The sequence below is a fragment of the Eutrigla gurnardus genome, assembly GCF_963514095.1.
Source record: "Eutrigla gurnardus genome assembly, chromosome: 15".
NCBI classification, from domain to species: domain Eukaryota; kingdom Metazoa; phylum Chordata; class Actinopteri; order Perciformes; family Triglidae; genus Eutrigla; species Eutrigla gurnardus.
This window is the reverse complement of record NC_139938.1, coordinates 12578476-12598844: the sequence shown is the minus strand read 5'-3', so window position 1 is coordinate 12598844 and position 20369 is coordinate 12578476. Positions and strand designations below refer to the sequence as shown.

General features: G+C 43.7%; 2 protein-coding genes across 3 annotated transcripts; one reads left to right on the top strand and one right to left on the bottom strand.

Annotated features, from left to right (window-relative positions):
• The first annotated feature begins 983 nt into the window (after nucleotides 1-983).
• LOC311026353 (septin-5-like) lies at nucleotides 984-6483 on the top strand. 2 transcript variants are annotated; one of them, XM_084029871.1, is made up of 14 exons: nucleotides 984-1174; nucleotides 1613-1635; nucleotides 2594-2992; nucleotides 3188-3284; nucleotides 3532-3618; nucleotides 3855-3978; nucleotides 4202-4336; nucleotides 4456-4573; nucleotides 4668-4769; nucleotides 4851-4947; nucleotides 5084-5246; nucleotides 5457-5559; nucleotides 5636-6031; nucleotides 6226-6483. In XM_084029871.1, the coding sequence occupies exons 1-13, from the start codon at nucleotides 1129-1131 to the stop codon at nucleotides 5705-5707; spliced, it is 1566 nt and encodes a 521-aa protein (XP_083885997.1). In that variant the 5' UTR covers nucleotides 984-1128; the 3' UTR covers nucleotides 5708-6031; nucleotides 6226-6483. The 2 variants fall into 2 exon arrangements, with proteins under 2 accessions (XP_083885997.1, XP_083885998.1); XM_084029872.1 differs by lacking the exon at nucleotides 1613-1635 and having other exon boundaries at nucleotides 1037-1174.
• A 94-nt stretch (nucleotides 6484-6577) lies between these two features.
• Nucleotides 6578-20345, bottom strand: LOC311025635 (max-binding protein MNT-like). Its single transcript, XM_084028635.1, has 6 exons — nucleotides 19992-20345; nucleotides 16122-16698; nucleotides 15940-15981; nucleotides 15477-15588; nucleotides 10775-10967; nucleotides 6578-10248 (listed from the first exon to the last, which is right to left on the bottom strand). The coding sequence occupies exons 1-6, from the start codon at nucleotides 20263-20265 to the stop codon at nucleotides 9443-9445; spliced, it is 2004 nt and encodes a 667-aa protein (XP_083884761.1). The 5' UTR covers nucleotides 20266-20345; the 3' UTR covers nucleotides 6578-9442.
• Nucleotides 20346-20369: the final 24 nt, after the last annotated feature.

Genomic DNA, 20369 nt, shown 5'->3' with positions numbered 1-20369 from the left:
AAATGTTTCAGACAACATCTAACATACTAAGCTGTGAACAAATAAACAAAAAACTGTAACTTAATAAAGACAAATATAAATGCATGTGACTAAATGCAAACCCATTTTTAGCATCAAATCACCATAGTAAAAATGTATTACTAAATCTAATAATAAGTCTTTTTCTCAGGCTATTCTTTATCATTTAACATGGAAGGTGGCCAACACTCTGTTATCTTTTTGAGTGACCACACATTTTTGGTATCATAATAGTTCAAATGTCACATAAATACTAAATGATATAGAAGGAAGTTTAACACACTCACCGGCTGTGGGCTTGACAGATGGCTTTGAAAAAATGCAGTTTATTAAATTGATCTTGTGCGAAAAAAAAGTAGTTGTAATCATCTGTCACCAGTATATAGCACAAAAACTATTCAAATCATTATCACCACCTATGGCACAAATGTAGCTAATAGACATCTGCTGGGCGGGATTGCCCAGGATACTATACTCATTTTAGCCGTTACAATTGTTAAGGCCATTCGTTCAATTCAAACATTGGAGGCTAATCTAAGTGACGATAACTCAGATGAAAGTACGTTAGCTAGCAGCACTAGAGTTAGCTCAATTTGTGACAGTCCGCCCCTACCGTCTACATCGGCTCTCCAATCTTAGCTCCGTACGAAACTTAAAAAAGCCACGCAAAGGCGAAGTTCACGGTGTATCCAAGTCTTTTCAAATTGCATTTACAGTTCGAGTTAGCATACACGCTAGCACGCAAGCTAGCTTAAACTAGGTATGACAAAGAGTTTAACATTCATCATATTCATGAATAAGAAAATAAGAGCCGTTTTAAAGGAGTTATTAATAGTATTGTTACTTGTAGTCGTGGTAGCTGGTGTTAGCATTCCGCATTGAAGTCATTCCACCGCTGTAACTTCACCCTGCCCGCCCGCCCGCTCTCCGTGTACGTAAACCACGTAAACTACGTCAGAGCTGCCTCCGGAGCTCAGTTAATGACCACACACGCGCGCGCGCGCGCCATATGCCTCATCACACCGTAGTTCTTCTATTTGTCTCTCACATTGTGGCGTTGTCCTTGTCCGGGATTCTGATCAGGGGACAGTTTGAGAAGCCGACAGCATCATGGAGCATATGTCGTCTCCGGTGAGGTTCCGCAACAGCAACAAGGGTAAATGCGCATATAACGCTGGACACCTGTATGCATAGAGTAGGTCGTATCACCGATGTATTGCAATAACCGATAGTTTCTGCAATAATAATTACTCAGTCGAATGAAAAGTCAACAGCAATATCACAACAGTGATGTATATGTGTGTATGGTACTTTTTATTGTCAGGAGGATGCTGTTAGACCTCTGTCACTATAGGCATGCACGTGTGTGATATAAACTATGGGAGAACATGTTGTTATAAGCCATTCGATGTTGGTCAAGTGTAAGTGTGCGCATTTTAGAGTATAGTAAAGCTACTTACTTCTGTATTTACTTCACAAGGACCATAATGTTCTACTCCTTTCTATGGAACTCTATTGAAAGTCTCTGCATTCATATTGTGTTTTTACAAACTGTAAATGTTTTCCTGTTACATGCTATCCTCTGATCAAAAAGCTGCAACATTCTCAGAAAAGGAGGTAGGACACGTTTGTAGAATTAGTCTTGATAGTGTGATGATAGAATGATAGTGTTTATAGCGTCTGTATGTGTGTGTTTGTGTGTTTAAGAGTTAAATCTCCTACCCCCCTTGTCAGAGTATTAGAAGCTGGGTTAAGCCTGCTGCAAAGCTTTGTGGGTAATGAGAGCTGACAGGTATGGGACACCAGGCGAACCCTGGTCAGGACAGCAGCACTGTTGTGTCTCTGCTGGGCCCTCAACGGGACACTGTGACCACTGAATCTCCTGTAAAGCTGTTGTGGAGGCTCGACTTTGCTAACGGCTCACGATAGCAAGTAGAGTCACTCTGTGAGGGATTTTACCTGTGAGGTAAACAAAGCAGGTGTGGGCTGCATGAACAGTCATATGGCCCAGATGAATATTTGTATCCACTAGCTATAAGCTCCACACTGAAAGATGCTACAGACTATGTCAGTCTAGTTAGTATATCCAGTGTTTACCAACCCACAACTCCAGACCGCCTGTGGTTCCTCTTCCCACCCTGCCTGGACAGATGGATGAAGGCCTCTGTAATGGTATAATGGGATCACGCGTCAGGGCCAATCAGTGAAGAAAGAGTAGCCATTACAACAGAAGACTCATCCTACACTCAGAGAACATGACAGTGTTAGTCAGTTAGTTAGTCAATATATTATAGGTGAGTGGAAAAAGACTCAAAATCAAAGTGGAACAACTTTTTTTTGTGTCCTAATTGTAATGATTGTAATTTTAAGTGATTACTGGTATAATTTACTACATATTTAAGGTTTCCATGCTCTTTTTAGCTTTGAGTCTGTCCATTCATTTGGATGCTAATCTACTACATATTGTGCCATCATCATCTTCAGTGAAACAGGAAGAATCATCACTTCCTTTTTAGTTAATGTGAGTCATGTTTTTCATCCAGTTAAAACCATGGTGTGTTACGTCCTGTCACAGTTGTCCAGTCTGTCCATTGAGGACCAGGAGGACACTCAGTTTCCTTACGCCATGAGGGATCTGCCTCCCATCTCTCTGCCTGGTGAACAGCACCCGACACCAGGTCAGGTACCAGTCCACCATGAGGCAGAACTGGGGCAGCAACCAACTGGGACAGCAACCAACGGGAGACTCCCCAGCCTCCCCGGGAGTCCCTCTCTGCCCCGTCCCATCCTCTGCCACCCTTCTGGCTCCCCGACAGTCCCTCATAGACCGAGTCGTGTTGGACCAGACACAGAGTTACAGCCCCTGGTGCTAAGAAGGCAGCTCATCTCTCAGGTGTCAATGGACTGTCCACTCAGCCCGGCCTCACGTCCTCAAAGTCCCTGGGGGCGCTTTGACCCCTACGAACCTCCAGAGGTGCGTGTGTGTCTGACCTTAGGTCAGAATCAGCCCTTAGTTACACAATGTCTGTCTTATACATTTCCAATTTCTAGTATCCAAATTATATAGGACCTTTTACCAATATAAGACCTTTACATAGTGTGCGATCCCGGACGCAGTCATGTCAACGAGTCAGACCAGGTCAGACCAGTTTGTGTTTTCTGTCTGCAGGATCAGGACAAAGAGTATGTGGGCTTTGCCACATTGCCCAACCAGGTTCATAGAAAGACAGTGAAGAAAGGTTTCACATTCACGCTTATGGTGGCAGGTGAGTGCTCCCATATGTCTTCCAACTTTTTTTTTTTTTTAAACACACTATTAACAAACATCTAGAAAGTCAGTAATGCTAATAAATGCCTTCACCGGTGTAGATTACAGACATAGTTGCTATGAATTCTTTGGTTAATGTTTTAGGGACGGTTTGTGTTGACGTAAATTATTCAGAGGAATATAGACATTGCACACTTTGATATTTTCCTACTTCAAGAGTCAGCGTCGTCTCGTTCTCTCTGTAGGGCAGTCTGGCCTCGGTAAATCCACACTTATCAACAGCTTGTTCCTCACGGACCTCTACAAAGACAGGAAGGTTCCCAATGCACAAGGTGAGATGAGTCCTGTTATTTATTTATGTGTGGCCCAATTAAGTGGTAAAGTAGGCGGAACCAGGCATTGAATGGTCTCCGTGTAAAATAAACGGACATTGTTAGCTGTAATTTTTCTTGTTCAAATCGTGACGCTGCTACTTCCTGACCCCTGAGGTGTGCATACGTTTTTGTACATGTTTGTACACGATGCTTACTCGTAGATACGGTTACCTTGCATTTGCATGTGTCTGCAGAACGGATCGACCAAACAGTCGACATCGTAAAACACACAATTAGCATCGAGGAGAAAGGAATCAAAGTGAGGCTCACCATCATAGATACGCCCGGCTTTGGAGACGCAGTCAATGACACAGAAAGGTGGGGTCATCAACACGTGCCTTCTTCAAACGTAAACCAGTCAGACCTGGACGTGACACACGGCTGTATTCTCTGTCGCAAATGGTTGAAAGTCACAGGCTTCATGGACATAAACCAGACTTCAACGCTTGTGCATCACAAACACATTATTTTCACATTATGAACACATCAGCTGTCCGCCAGGGTTGTTGTGTTACTCACAGAAATGTAACGTCTCCATCAGCTGGAAGCCAATAGAAGACTACATCGACCAGCAGTTTGAACAGTACTTCAGAGACGAGAGCGGGTTGAACAGGAGGAACATCCAGGACAACAGGGTCCACTGCTGCCTCTACTTTATCTCTCCATTTGGCCACGGGTACGCTAACCACATAGCTTAACGAGTAAAACAGTGCTGAAACAGCCTCACCTAAAAGTTGTTCAGTATCTTTGGATGCATCATTTGTGTATTTTTTTTATGTTTTTTTGTCCCGTCAGTCTTCGGCCTCTGGATGTAGCGTCTATGAAGGCCTTGCATGACAAAGTCAACATAATTCCTGTAGTAGCCAAAGCTGACAGCCTGACCCAAGCAGAGGTCTACAGGAGGAAAGTGAAGGTATGAGATCATAAACACATTATTAAGGAGAACTTTTGATTGTGAGTCTTATTTCTCTCAAACATAACTGTTTCAATGTGTTGTTGTACTCCAGATCCGAGAGGAGATCGAGCAGCACGGGATCAACATCTACCAGTTCCCCGATTGTGATTCAGATGAGGACGAAGACTTTAAAAATCAGGACCAGATACTCAAGGTTCCTCAGTTGACTGGTTGAAATGTGCCGTCTCATCTACGCCACGACTTGGCAGTTAATTATTTGTGCTCCTCTCTGCAGGATAGCATCCCGTTTGCAGTAATTGGAAGCAACGTTCAGGCGGAGAGTGAAGGTCGCAAGTTCAGGGGTCGTGTCTATCCCTGGGGTGTGGTAGAAGGTAAACACTCATACACATAGTTTTATCAAATGTTTTTCTTTTCGTTAGCTTTTACAGTGGCTTGGGTGGCTCCTTTATTTTGTTTGTTTTGTTCTATTTGATAACAAAGAAAAACATGTTGTCATTGCACGGTCAGTGGAGAACCCGGCTCACTCTGACTTCCTGCTGCTGAGGAACATGCTGGTGAGGACACACATGCAAGATCTGAAGGATGTGACGGGGGAGACGCACTATGAAAATTACAGAGCCCAGTGCATCCAGAGTATGACGCGCATGGTGGTGCAGGAGAGGAAACGCAGGTCAGGATGCACACACACACGGTCGTTTAAACTCTGTCTCTGAAGTTGCTTATTTGGGAGCATCTGTAAGTTTTGACGCAAGTTGGGACACAATATAGGCCCTTAAAAATAAAAACAACAATAAATCCATGCAGCCCACTGTTATTTTCTGTGATGATTGAGATTGAGATTTCTTCTTTGTGTGTATTCGTGTGTGAACATGGGTTGTAGTTTGCGCGAGAAGCATCGAGAGTGGAGCGAGGCCGACTCTCCTCTGCCGCTGGCTACCACTGACTCTGAGACAGAGAGACTCATCTTTGAGAAAGACGAAGAGGTACGTTTTCTCTCACTGACTCACTGGTTTATTCGCCTGTTTACTCGTCACTTGCTTAATGTGTTCCCCTCCGTAGCTGAGGAGGATGCAGGAGGTGCTGGAGAGAGTCCAGGAGCACATGCAGCACGGCCAGAGAGGCGGTTTCTGAGAAATCCCTGGAGGAGGAGACTTCCGACGAGTGCCCAGGAGCAAGGCAGAGGCTCTGTTTATGATGCCTGACAAGAAAAAAAACAAACGAGAGTGAATTGGTATGAAATGGAAAGTAGCAACATTGAGGTCCTTGTCTGATTGCTGTTCCCAGGACTCCTTATAGTGAGTGAGTCTAGAACGGTGGGTGAGTTGCTGAGGCCCAAACAAAAGAGCCGCCCACTCCCAAATCTCTAAAGAAAAGTCTCCTGCAAAGTGTCTAGGGAGCCAATTGGCAGCCAGGAGATGCACGTTCCAGCCTTCAGCAGGTCACACCGACTCACAGGTGGATCCATCCATCCATCGTCTACCGCTTATCCTGTATTTAGGGTCACAGGGGGGCTGGAGCCGATCCCAGCTGTCATTGGGTGAAGGCAGGGTACACCCTGGACAGGACGCCAGTCTATCGCAGGGCCGACATGTAGAGACAAACAACCATTCACGCTCACATTCACACCTACGGGCAATTTAGAGTCACAGGTGGATCCATTCTTTGATTTTCTTCAGATGACAATCATCAAATGTCTTCATCCAAAGACAAGATCTATTCCATTCATTTTACTAATGTGTTCCAGCAATGCTCCCTGGTTAGTCACCTGGATAATGATGTAACACATCTAGGGGTCGTGGTAGTGATGTCACATTTGTAAGCCACTTTTTTCATGTTTTATTACTTTTACTACCTCTGTTACTGAGTCAACTGTATTTGTTTTTTTTAATCTTTAATTTTGCTTTCGTAAGGACAAGAAAGTAAAAACAATCAATAAAAAAAGCTTCTAACTGTAGTTTATGTCTATATTTTCACACAAGGTCAATAAATACAGGAGCAAGATTGTAAATGTAATAAGATTTATTAAGAATCTTTATTATTTCATCAGCATAATTCTTCATCATTAATATGTTTTATCCATTATTATCATTGTTATCTTAAAGAGTGGACAGTTAGATCTAAAAGGCAGCCCAAAGTGTACAGGCGATATATAACTTAAAACTTTCTCCATAGGGAAAACATGTTTTTATATTCATATATAATATCAATGTAGCATGAGGTCCAAGATCCTGCCCACGTTATACAGTATTGTACATGGTCCCAAAAATAAACAAAAAACAAAACGTTTAAACAAAAAGTAAATAAACAGCAATCTACATGCAAATCAAAACCAAAAAGCATTTAAAATTTTAAGATACATACACTCATATGCAAAAACGTGCATACGATTACAAATTTACAAAAATTTCATACGTACATACAAATATTACAAAACTCAAATCGAATATTAGAGCAACAATTTTTTTCTTTTTTTTTTTTTTACTTTTTCCAGTCCAACTGACAAAATGGAAAATATAAAGACTTAAAAAAAAAAAAAAAAAAAACAATCATGCCAGTAAATCTTTTGTCTCCTCCATTCGCTCAACGTGTTCGTGTTTGCCAGAGTTGTCACAGTGTTCAGGAAAACCAAGTGTAGGCACACACGATAGCATCCAAACAGGCTCATACCGTAGATCACCTCTGTTTAAAAAAATAGCTTGCTTTTCACTCACACACACACACACACTCACACACACGCACGCACACACACACACATACATACACACACACACTTCATCATGCACAGGGCAAATTGTAGAACCCAAAAAAAACAGAGCCATGCTACAGGTACAGTAGGATTAACTATACAGAATATAAAACATATTGAATACAGTCACATATACAGACAGAACACACAGAAACAGCAGAAGAGGCGTGGAGCAGATCCACGCCACATTGACTACATACACATACAATGAATGGTGATTTTTATGGTGCGACACGTATAGGCTGGCAAGATGGCGGGTAAACCATGAGCGTTTTTGAGTGTGTGCACATAAACACAGACACACAGAGGACACACACACACAAAGAAAAGTGGGTGTCGCAACACATTTTCCGTTTGGAAATGAAAACATTTTGGATTTTCTTCAGATAATATTGCATGTTTGATTTGTTTGCCAAATTGTTCTCCACAAAACTGCAATGAAATTTAAACCGATCTTAGGCCTAAACAAAAGTTTTTCCAGTCTTTTACATATTTTTTTTGTGCTATTTCCAAACTTTCCCAAAAATATTTTAATGAGACAAATGTATCTTTCTCGAAGAATTCTTAACTCAACTTTTCTGGCGCTTTCAATCCACATCTGAAAATCTTTTAAGCAGTTTGAGTCTCTCACATGATCAACGTACCATACTGTGTGTAATACAATGCAGTACAAAACTTCTTGAGTTAAGAATCGTCTTTGTTTTCAAGGTCTAGAGTGAACTTTTTACACTCAACATGTCTCGTGTGCAGGAAACGTGTGTTGTGTATGAGGTCTGGGTTGAGGCAGCAGAGGGAGCTGTTGCATTAGACTGAAGGGTGAAAATCTGCAAAGCCCTACAGAAGAAGACCCGCCACTTTATGTTTTGAGAGCAGTCGGATGGGTTCTTTTCCACCTTTGACATTGAATTCACCACACAATTCAGGCATAACTTCAGACAATGATCTTCAAATAGTCTTTAACAGTCCTAGAATGATTTGAAAGCATGATATTTAATTCTGGCCAAGCCTGTCTCGGTGGGGAATCTGATCACGTTTAAAGTGGAGTGCACCATCTTTACATTCAACTCACTGCATGAATTACATTTTCAAACTCACTAATCCTAACTTGGTTTCCCAATTTAACTCTCACTTAACAGACAATGGTCATGATTTCTCTAGACTTCTGTATGAACTCTGACCCTCATTTCTCGAGTTGCTCCTTATTTTAAAAAAAGAAAAGAAAAAAAGAAAGGGGACATAGAGGATAAAAAAAAAAACACCACTGTTGAACGGGAAATGTGTGACACAGAATGAGTTTGTTCCTTTTCCCATCTATTTGTTTGGTGCAGTGGTGAGAAGCCTTCATTTGGAGGAATATGGAGAGGGCTTGACAATCACTTGTTGGACCAAGATTGGAGGCATAAGCAGAGGGAAACACAAGATGCAATAGAAATGAGTAAACGGCGTTCCTGACGTCAAAAAGTGAAGAACTGCATCAAAAACTGACAACGCTTCAGCTCCGTTGAGTTGACAATGAAAGGTGATCTACTTCACACCTGTCTGTAATTCATTCGGATCAGCGAGACACCCGAGCTCCCTCCTCCTGCTCCCAAACACATCAGTGACATTAGTCCACCAGAAAATCTCACAAAACATGATTACATCAGTGGGCACATGCTGCATCACCACGGCAACAGCCTGACAACAAACAACTCTCTCGCACGCTTTCCCTCAATGAGTGGATGAATAGTTAAGGTAAATCCTTGATGCCTGAGTGTGAACTGAGCTTATTATGTTAGTGCTTCTGGCTGGAAAGGAAGGGGAGGAGGAAGGAGAGAAGAAGGAAAGGAAGGAAGGTTAAACAGAGTTCCTGTCTTTGCAGCGCAGACAAATTTCACAAATCTTCACGTCTTATTTTCACAAACAATGGCCTGACTCACTGACTCTGCTTTTAATGTTATTGTCCACAAACAGAGCTGTGACTGAAATATCCCCGGATATATTCGTCACACGTCCAAAAACCAAAATATGTTTTTTTTTTGCCTGTCAGAGATTCTCTGTTATTGATTATTGAGGAGTGTGAAAACTCATCCAGAAGTTCTGAATCTTTCTCTTCTTCCAGTCACCTTTTATTCTCTCCTTCAGGCCAGTTTGAGTGTGCCGACGGGGAAGGTTGGGACTGTAACCATGGTGACGGGGTTGAGGACGGCAGCCTGTCCAACCAGCTGAGGGTGGGGGGCCAGTACAGCGGTGGGTTTCCCTAGCGACGGGCTCCCCTGGCTGATCACAGCTGCACTGTTAACCTGGGCTCCATTAGTGTTAACTTGAGCATTAGCCTGGACGTGCGGCAGGGTGTGATGGGTGAACGTGTGAGTAATGTGGCCCACCATGGTGGGCTGTGTCACAGACACGCCCTGGGGGTAGAGAGTCGGGAGGTGGGATTGTAGGGGACCTCCTAGGTGAGCCACTGGGTGCACAGTGATGTGTCCGATGGGTTGGGCGGCTATCGGCTGGTGAGTGGCGGCGGCTTGTGCTGCTGCGATTGGCTGAGGGATGGAGGACATGGGGCCAGGTAAGGGGGCGATGTGCGTTAGGTGCTTGTGATTTGCTTGCAGGCCGTGGTTGACAGCCTGGATGACCGACGGGTGGGAGACGGCAGCGTGGGCGATGACGGTGGGCTGGACCTGCATCGCCGTGGGCTGAATGGGATGGGCAGGCTGCAGAGGTGGACCTGGGGCTGGAGCCGGCGCAATGGCGTGAGGAGGAGCAGAGGAGATGGCCTTGCTCAGCACGGCAGAAAGAGGCAGGGTGGCGTGCTGGATCGACAGGTGAGCGTTGAGAAGAGGCTGGGCTTGCAAGATGGGAGGTGTTGCTATGGAGATGGGCGTGAGAACGGGAGTAGCGATGACGTCCTCGTCGATGTCCGGCTCAAAGGTTTCTTCTCCTTCTGTAGACCAGAGAGGAAACTGTTAGTCATCACGATACCATCCAAGAAACACTTCCATGTGTATGTAGTCCGTGTGTGTGCACATGGATGTTTATGTGAAGATAAAGTTCACTAAAGTCAAAAGGCTAGCTGAAATTCAAACTACATCTATATATGCTATATCCTTATTCTCCCATGCCTACCCTTCTCCAAAAAATCTGCTATTAAGGTGTGGCCGCAAGTAGAAGTAGAAGAACAAGCATTTTAAAAGTTACATTAGTTTTTAAGTTTATCCTCCACTGATTATTTGGATTACAGAGCTTACAAATTGCGAGCTTTATGTCTTTTTCACTCACGCTTAAGAACTTCCACACGAGTGTGTGTGTGTGACCTTACATCCCTTCGCTTTGTGTGGCATGAAGCTATCATGCAGACACAATTTGGGTAAAACAAATGAGATATATGAGACCGATGGGCCGGTCACGGCCAATCAGCTGCCAGTCGACTGGTGCATTTCTACTGCAAATGGTGGATCTGATCCTTGTACCTGAGGCGGTGGATGTGGAGGCCTGGTCGTCCTCCGGCTGGATGGTCTGTCGGAGGACGCGGTCGATCTCAATAACATCCATGCACTGGCTGAGCTCGTTCTTCAGTTCGGCCAGCCGCTGCTGTGTGGCGATCTTCTCTCTGGCCAAGCGCTCCATCTCGTGCTCATACTCCTTCTCTTTACGCTTCAGGGTCTACCAGTGGAGACACAGACAGCAGTACATGAAGCGCAATAGTACACCTAAAGACACTAGATACCAAAAATACAGTTACAAGAAAATACTAATAGGAAATCAGTCTAATTAAGAAAGTGTGAATGGAAAGTGGTTGGCAGATGTACTGTGTCAATTTGCTAATAAATATTGTGCTCAATGGAGGCTGCATAAACAATATATATACAATTGTTCACATTATCATGCAAATTCCCATAATATTGGAATAAAAATATCCAGCGCATTATTTTCATTCAAGTCACCTCCGTCCCTCTGAATTTCCCCTTTGACAATAAATATGTCTCACTCTTTTTCCTTCTGTGTTAGTTGCTGTTAAAGAAGTCGTCAATAAAAGCTTTTGAGGGAAGTAAAGAGATTATGGCCCTTGAAATACTGGGCATGTGTTAATATGAAAAAGGTGGAGGAAATGTTTGAATGTTCGGCTGAGTTTGTAGTAATAACCAAAACCACCAAGAGCAACTGGAAAACAAGAGTAGATTATAAAAACCGGGAACATTAAATAAACTTTTCGTAATGGGGAAACCAAAACAAAGAATGTGTGCGTGAACTCATGACCCTATTACTACTAGAATAGCTTTAAATCTTAAATCAAAGAACCGACATTGCAATAGAAAAGGGACATTTTTGTTCCCCTCTGTCCAGTCTTGGCCACTCCCACGTTTCTCTTGCACAACCCTGAAACAAAATGTTCCCTGCACCCTCTCACTTTAATACACCAGCAGGAAGGTCCGCATGCAAATTCAAGCATGTTCACGCTGCTTTCGTTGGCGTCATCTACTTAAGCTCCTCCTATTTCCTGAATACCACATTTGTTTTTCAAGATGTTGGTGTCAGAGTGGGAGTTGATGTCCGGCCATGTTTCACTTCCACCAATCACTCAAGTTCACCATCATCCTCAAAATGGATTACTATAGCCTGAACATACATACATACATACATACAGTCACATAAGACTGAATGAAAGTATTATGTGCTCGTTAAGATTTACACATGAAACAAGGAAGACAAACACAGCAGGAGACACAAAAAGAAACAGGAAGACTTTGAAAGAGCTTTTCCAGCCTCGCCATGCCGCCTCTTTGACCCCGTTTCTGTGTCAGCTGATGCATGAACTCACAACAGTATGACAGGCTAAGGACATTAACAGATTACCAGGGAGGAATGAGGGAGGGGGTGAGGTACAGGAGGGAAACGGGTGGTTAAATAGGGGCGTTGAGAGTTGGGAACAGAAAAGGCTATGGGATTATGTTGTCAACCAGAAACAGAAACCAGTCAAATCCTGGTTCTGGTAGTTTTCCTGCTATTATTACATTACTGGAAATGTTCATACATTTCAACTAAATATCCAGCTGACTTGTTGAATAGTCAACTTCCATTCTTTACAAACCTGTCAGGAAACAGTTTGTCCTACTAGTGCAACCAAAAACATATGATAGAGATGGAAACAAAGGACATAAATAAGCACATGGGCACACATGATCCTACTACAGGACACTCACTTCAGTGAGCAAAGCTGCTCTCTGCAGGCATGTGATGCCTGCTCCCCTCACCGCTCCTATCCACACTCACTGCCCTGTCTGCAACAGCTAACAGTGTAAATCTGGTGAATTCTGCCTTCTTATAACAATGTGCTTCCACACAAGTAGCCTTCTCATAATTGTAGGGGCAGCTTTTAGAGGGCAGGAGTGACGAGATGGATTTGTAATAAATTGCTCCAGGCATCATTTCATGCCTGATCTTTCTATTGTATGTCTGCTGCATATGCATACTCACTAAATACGACAAAGCATGACAACACACGTATAAGCCAACATATATTCTTCGACGTAGAGACATTTCCTAACTCAATCTGGCCACAGAGGAACTACAACTGCTTGCGATTGTGCGCATGTGCATCGATGAACATCACTTCAAGGACTCCAAACCCAGACACCATTAGGCCTGCAGCAAATCACCAAGGAAACAGCTGTCACCCAATGCAGTTTCCTTGGCAACCTCATCCACGAGGATTGGTTGCTCGAGCAGCGGTTTGTAAAAAACATAAGGAGCTATCTAATTGGGTGAAGCATGGAGGTAATTACGTATGAGGAGTGATGTGACTGGATGGTTGCCAGTCGGGTGCTCCGGATCCCTCCCGACCCCCCCCTCCTCCTCCTCCTCCTCTACACTTCCTCCATCCCACACCCCCTCTCCTTCTACTCCCGCATCCATCGCTCCCTCGACACCCTTCCCCCCTTTTTCCTCCTCCTCTGCTTCATCTATACCTCCTTTATCCGTCCTCTTTCAAGATGTCCTCTCTAAGGAAAAAGGTGAAAATGACTCAAGCGTGACGATGTTTGGCATGACAGGTGTCTTTGCTTTAATCGCACATGAATCTGTGTTGACATGTGATCTTAACTGAGTTGATATGAGGACAAGGCGGAAAGAAAAAACTGCAATAGGATGAAAGGAAATGCTGAAAGTCCTGAAAGCTCACATCAGTGCACCGTCATCGACAACTATCGAGAAAAAAAGACCAATATAAGCAGAATTTGATTGGTTTAGTCTTTACGTTGCACACATGCACACACGCTCACACACACGCTCACACACTGCGCAGACAAACATGGAGGAACTGACGACAGTGCCTGGCCGCCTGTTGCTATGGTTAACAGCAGGGAGACACACGATGAGATGGACAGAGATGGACAGAGGAGAAGGTTGAGACGGACGAGTGTTAAAAGACAAAGCATATCTGATACAGCTGTTGCAAATCTGCACCGACTCCACTGCTATAACCATGGAAACACTGCTACAGCCGGTACCTATCGCTGTCTCTCTGCAGTCTAGAGGTACAGGGCAGCTCGGAGTGGGTGAGCTACGATGACATCACCAGGCTTGCGCCAGCCATGTGCTCAGATCTCACATGGCTCAAAGAGAGGGAGCAAGAGGGGGAGAGAGGGAGGGAGGTTTCCATACTGGTTTTATGGAGAGAGAGAAGGTGGGGGAAATAAAAATAAACCTTTGAGTGATAAAACCGACTGATTATATTATAAATCAGAGGAGAAGGTGGAGAAATAGACAGAATCATGTTAAGATATTCAGCTATAAGCATTTCGGGATTAGTGCAGCTGTGTTAGGTTGCCTTGTTCGATAATTCAACAGTATAAAATGGTAGAATCATATTGAATTGATATCAACATATTGAGTTATTATTTTACAGAAACCCGTGGTCCAAATTAAAGATCCTCAGGACAAAAAAAAGGCACCTCAGTTTAGATTCTACATGTGAAGAGTTTCGTCAACGTGTGTGAGTGAAACAATAGATTTGACATAGTTTTATATGCTGTTTTCTATACAAGCCATATGTTGATGTTCATGTTTGAGTAGCTGGAAGCAAATATTGATATTTATGCTTGATAAATAATTAATCATAATCAAATCTTTGATTGTCTGTCGATTGACAACTTTGAGTGTTTCAGCACTAGCAGCTATTATCAATATATATAATATTGGTGTGTGTTTTGTGGCTGATGAACAGCGACCAGTCTTCTGTAACTTTCTTTTAAAACATGAAACCGTGAAGTAAGCTGTGCCGTATGGGTTTCCTCAGTAGCAGCTTGGCTCTGCCTCATATCAAAACCATCATTATCTTGTGTCAAAGACGACCTCAAATCCCTGTAAGCTGTGCTCCCAGAAGGCGGGCCCGAGATCTTGCAGCCTTGTTTTGAACAACTTCTTCCGTCTCATGGCCTAATTTAGCTCCTTTGCACTGACACTCCATTGCATATTACTCTTCGCTCAAAATCACGAAGTGTCTATTCCACACACAAAAAAAAAGGAACCACTGCATCTCGCTCCAGGCTGCAGTTCATTTCTGCCACAGTGCAGAAATCCTCCCTCGTCTACTTGTGTAGACTGAAAACTCTTCAGGCTGCGAGGTTCCCTCCCCCACACCGTCCTCAGCAATGTTACTTGTCTACACTTCTACAATAGGCTTCAAGTCTTTCCCCACAAAAAAAACATGAAACTACAAGATGGAGTTACACAACAACACTTCCACTGGATAAGAATCTCACTGAAACGCTTAAAATGCAAACTAATGTTCTCAAGAAAAATAAACTCCAAGTAAAACTTAAAAAAAAAAAAGAGTAAACATTGGATAGATTAGGTAAAACATAGGATTTGTTCACCACTCTGTTATAGGCTGATTCGCCACCATGTGACAGACGCCATATCATCGTCACAAGACAAGAAGACAAAAGGGCTGAATGGCTTACAATCAGGCATTGTATATCAACTACACTGGACCAAAGGCTGTGCCGGTCCCAGAGCTGAACCGATCGATTCAAGACCGGAGAAAGATGAAAACAATATGAAAAAAACAAGAAGTGAGTAGTACCCCAAACATTAAATCGGTCCACACCAGTATGTTAAGGTTTTGCAGCCTCACAATGTTGACAAAGCTGAGAAAATGTATTAAAACTCTACCTGTATGTAACGCAAAGCGCTGCGGAGAACACTGAGGTTGGAGGTTTTCTTCTCGTCAACATTTGGAACGTTCTTCTTCAGCGTCTCAAAACACTCTTTGAGGTGCGCTCGCCTGAAGAGCCAAGTCAGAAACAAGAAGGGGGTCACACTTTGGATGTGGTTGTCATTCGTTTACGGTCTTGGGGGAATATTCACCATTTATCAGTGGGTTGATCCTTTATTTGCTTGAAAGGTTAACCACGTTGTGGTCATTTAAAGACGCCTCAGGCCTCTTATTTTGCATTCTTGTGAGGGCTTTTATGGTTTTGTATAGGTTGAAGAAATGCCATGACCTGGGCTGATGAAACTCTTTCATGACAAAACTTTGTGTGTTTGGGAGTTAAGATAAAAAAAAACCCAGCTTTCCTTAATTCCAGAAGAGTTGACACCAATTACAACAATTAAACAATGTATTATGACTAACCTGTTCTTCTCCAGTTTATTATGCACCTCTCTGGTCCCCGCTCTGGAAACACAAAATGAATGATCAAATACAACCATCTACACTCTCAAATAAACGTTCACACACTAAACACACACTAAACACACATTAAACACACATTAAACACACATTAAACACACACACACACACACACGGGAACTGACCCTCCTGGTCTTCTCTTCCCTTCCATCCCCCTCAGGTCCTCCATGGTCACTCCATTAGGCCGCGGTTGAGATGAAGGTGGAGCTTGATGGGGAACCAGTGCATGTTGAGGGCCAGACCCATTAGTGCTGATGGTGGTTGAGTACTGAATCTGAACCTGAGGCTGCGACGGGCTGGGTTTCGCACTGATCAGCTGCGGACTAGTCTCCAACTTGATCTGGTGCGTGCACAACAGGTGAGGAGACAGCGGCTCCTGCTTCGGGGAGGAGGAAAGGTTCTTAGGTGGGGTTGAGCCATTGAGTGACGCCGCCGCCGCCGCCGCTGCAATCTGCGTTGTAAGATGAAGGGGCGGGGCCGAGGGTTTTGCAGTGACCACTGGGACCATTGGGATGACGGCGATGGGGACTTGAGGCAGTGGGAGAGAAGGGGACGGAGCGGGACGCAGCTGTTGCCGGTGAGTGTCATCGCCCCAAGTGACGTGGTTGGCTCTGATTGGCTGAGACAACGAGGCCACAAGTTCCACATGCCTTGATTCCTCCTCCGTTTTGATGTGCACCTTCTCTTCGCACTGCTGCTCTTCTGTAGGCAGGAAAACAAGTGGACAAATGAGTGGACAATGGATAATAATGGATAAAAAAAGGATAAGAGAGGTCTAGAGGTGTAACGATTCATTAGATTAATGTCAGTCATATAGATTCAACTAAATCGATATGCCAAAATAAATAAATAGAATGAATCGTTTTGGCTTCACCAATAATCGATATAAATGCCTTTAATCGTATGAATCGTGATTCTTAATTATGATTAATGTTTTAATACTTTTAAGACACTCTCTCCCCATCCAGCATGTAGTCTATTGAAAAATGTTAAACACAACTGAGCAATGTTTAATTACATTTTTGTATTCAGCATAAAATATTATGCAGGATACACATTTTTATAGAATAAATATGTAATTTTTTCACCTTTCAGAAGAATACAGATAGTCTCACTCGCATTATTGCATGTTTATTTCATGGATATAGAATTTTGGTTACAAGTTACTGAATCGAATCGTTACAAAACAAAAAAATCATCCTTGAATCGAATCGCCAACTACTGTATCGTTAATCGAATCGCTGTGAAGCCAAAGATTCACACCCCTAGAGTGGACGTAGACAAACAAAGGAGTCGATTGCATATTGAACACCAGACAACCCTTGGTTCAGATTTAAGGAAAACTCATGATTGACCATTTCCAATACTTCCAGTTTGAAAAACATTATTAACTTAAAAATGTGTAATATAACAACCTGAATCCAACCAATGATGTGAATCCCCTTTCAGGTAATCTTAGCAGTTTCATCCTGATCACTTTGTTTGAAAACACTACGTGCACCCAAACACACAAAGAATGATGTCATTGGGTAATCAGATCATAGGGAGGGGAAAATAATCACAGAAATCATTTCTGCCCCCCCCCCCCCCCCACCAGGGTCGACTAGATTTGGCACCATGACAACATATGACGCACTGTTACAACCAAAAAGCCAAAAAAGCCATTTTTTAAAATCACATCTTAGGACAGGAATGTTCCCACGCCGTGCTCGTGTTGAGTGTGTAGACACACACAAGCACATAAACACATTCTTAACGTTATGAGTGAGTAGTTATTGCACACCGTACCCAGCAGACTCAAAGCAATGTGGAAAGCCCTTCGTCACCATGGAAACAGTAACATGTGAAACAGAAGATCCCAGGGATTCCTCAAACCTGCACGACGCCAACACACAGCTCAGCCATCTCCACCATTGTAAAGAAAACAGAAACGTCACATGTCAACATGTCTGGCTGCCGATGAAGTAATGCTTTCGTTTCTTCTCCACGAGAAAGGGCAAACACCTGATGACGCAATTTCTCCTCACCTAGGGCAATAGTTCGCCATAGGGAAGCACATGACGTACAACAAAACTATTTCTCTGTCCTTTTGAAACATTGTTTTAATTTGTGGAATTTAAAAAACAATCCAGTTATGTATTAAAAGTGCTACCTCAGAGTAAAAATATTATTATGTTTGGTTCTAAGGAGGACCACATGGAATAATTTCATAGTATTATTGAGCTGGAAAAATGCCGTTCTGTGGTTTCAGTGAGGATTTGGGACATATATGATGGGTGCCATCTGAATATTTCTGGACTATCGTTCAACCAAAACAACAGACACATCTTTATTTTCTGACATTTTACAGAAAATCAATCAAATCGAGAAAATAATAATTTGGTGCAGCCCTAATTGCATCATTCCAGATATTTATTTTATCCAGTTTCTGAGAGAGAAACTAAACCAGTTATTAGTTTCTGCTTTACAAATACCACTAGCTTGGTCTCCGGTCTTATATAACAGATGAACACTGATCATTGCTTTAGATTTTGCATACACATAACATGTGGTGCAATACATTGATATTAGAAAATGACATAAGATTGTGACTATTGCAACTTTATTGCTCAGTTCTAGTTTTAAGGATGCACTTGTAGTTCAAAGAGGGGCCAAATCGTAAAAAGTCCTGTCCAGCCTACAGACACAAGACAGGAGGTGAGGATCCTAAAGGTCTTGAAGTTTCTTCTTAGCTTGTGTAGTACAATCCACACAAACACACACACTCACACACGCCATGCTCCGGATTGTCAAGTGCACGCACGTAAATTACATAACTTCTGCATTGAGAGACTGGGTGGGGGAGAGCAGGGAGGTTGCCCTACTTACCCCCCCTTCTCTCTCTGACCCGCCACTGTCAGTAGACTGAATGGAAAGGGCGGGGACGAGGAGTGCGCGTGGGTGTGTGTGCGCGCGCATTCGTGTGTATCTAGGAGAGAAGGCTAGCCGTGTGCACGTGGTCATTGTGGGCGGACCCTAGCACGCGGTAGGGTAAGTATGCGGGGGGAGGGGGGGGGGGGGTTGCTTCGTCTGACACGTCATCAGAGGGGAGAAACACAAAAAGCAACCCCCCCTGTCTCCTTAGACCATGACACAGATCATTATCCCAATTGACAAGTCGTCGATTTTTAAATGAGGATTATAAACGCAAACGTGCAATACGCTCGCGGTCGGATATTTAGAAAAAGGGAAGGGGAGCGCGTGCGAGGGCCCGCCCCAGTGTGTGTCATAAGATAGCTGAGCAATGTCAGGCTATTATGTAAAAAGCAGCCTCTGCTCGCCACCGCCCTGCCGCTGCTCGACGGACAAAAAAAAACGAGGCAAATCGACTCCAGGAGCTCTTCTATGACATATATGTGAAACTTGAAAATAATTACTTATAATACGAGACTTTAAATATATATACTTGCGCTTTTAAATATGTATATATATAATGCAATAAACTACACACTGTAGAGCGAGTTACTCCATAATAAAGATACAATACATTAAAGGACCACGGCTAATGACAGGAACTCCTCTGCTATGCCTCTCGCAAACACACGCGCGCGCACACACACGTACGGTGAGTCACTACAGTGTTGAAACTGTCACACACACACATATATACACACGCGCACACACACACACACACACACCGAGAGCGCGCAAAGTAGTTCGGAAAAAAAAAACTTTGACCGTTTCCGCATTAGGCGGAAAACACATCCGTGCAACAATCAACGAGTCGGGAATCACCGACAGTTCGCAGTAACTTCAGCCCTTTTTGGCACGAACCCAGGGGCAAACAAAAACTACAAGCGCTTCCGTTCATCACAGGCGCGTCGGTTAAAAATGCAAGCCCCGTCGCTGATAGTAACGGGATACGGTCCCACAAAAGGCAGTCTAGGATGCAGCGCACACTGCTATTTGGTGTCACGTACGGCCAGCGCGATGCAGCAGTCCGCCGCTGAACTCACCACGTTTGATCTGTTGTTCCTGGGCTTGCCATTCCAGATATCTGGCCGCCTCCAAAAGTGTATCGATGCTCATTGCGCGTAAAACCCTCACGACAGGCGACCCGGTGGCTCGGGACGGAAGGAGGAAAAAGACCGAGGGGGTAGGTAGGTAGTGTCCCGGTAGGAAGCGCCGTATGCACGGTTCACACCCACAGGCCCGAGCTTCTCGTCCCTTGTGTTTCTCCCGAAAGCAGTCAGTTTTTAATCCGGCCGAACGGAAAGTAGATCCTCGCATACGTAAAAAAATAGGATTGCAACAAGATGGCGATGCGAGCACGGGAATACACACAACAAGGCGAGTCGTGTTCTCGTTAAGGCCCGCCCCTCCAGGATTCCTGC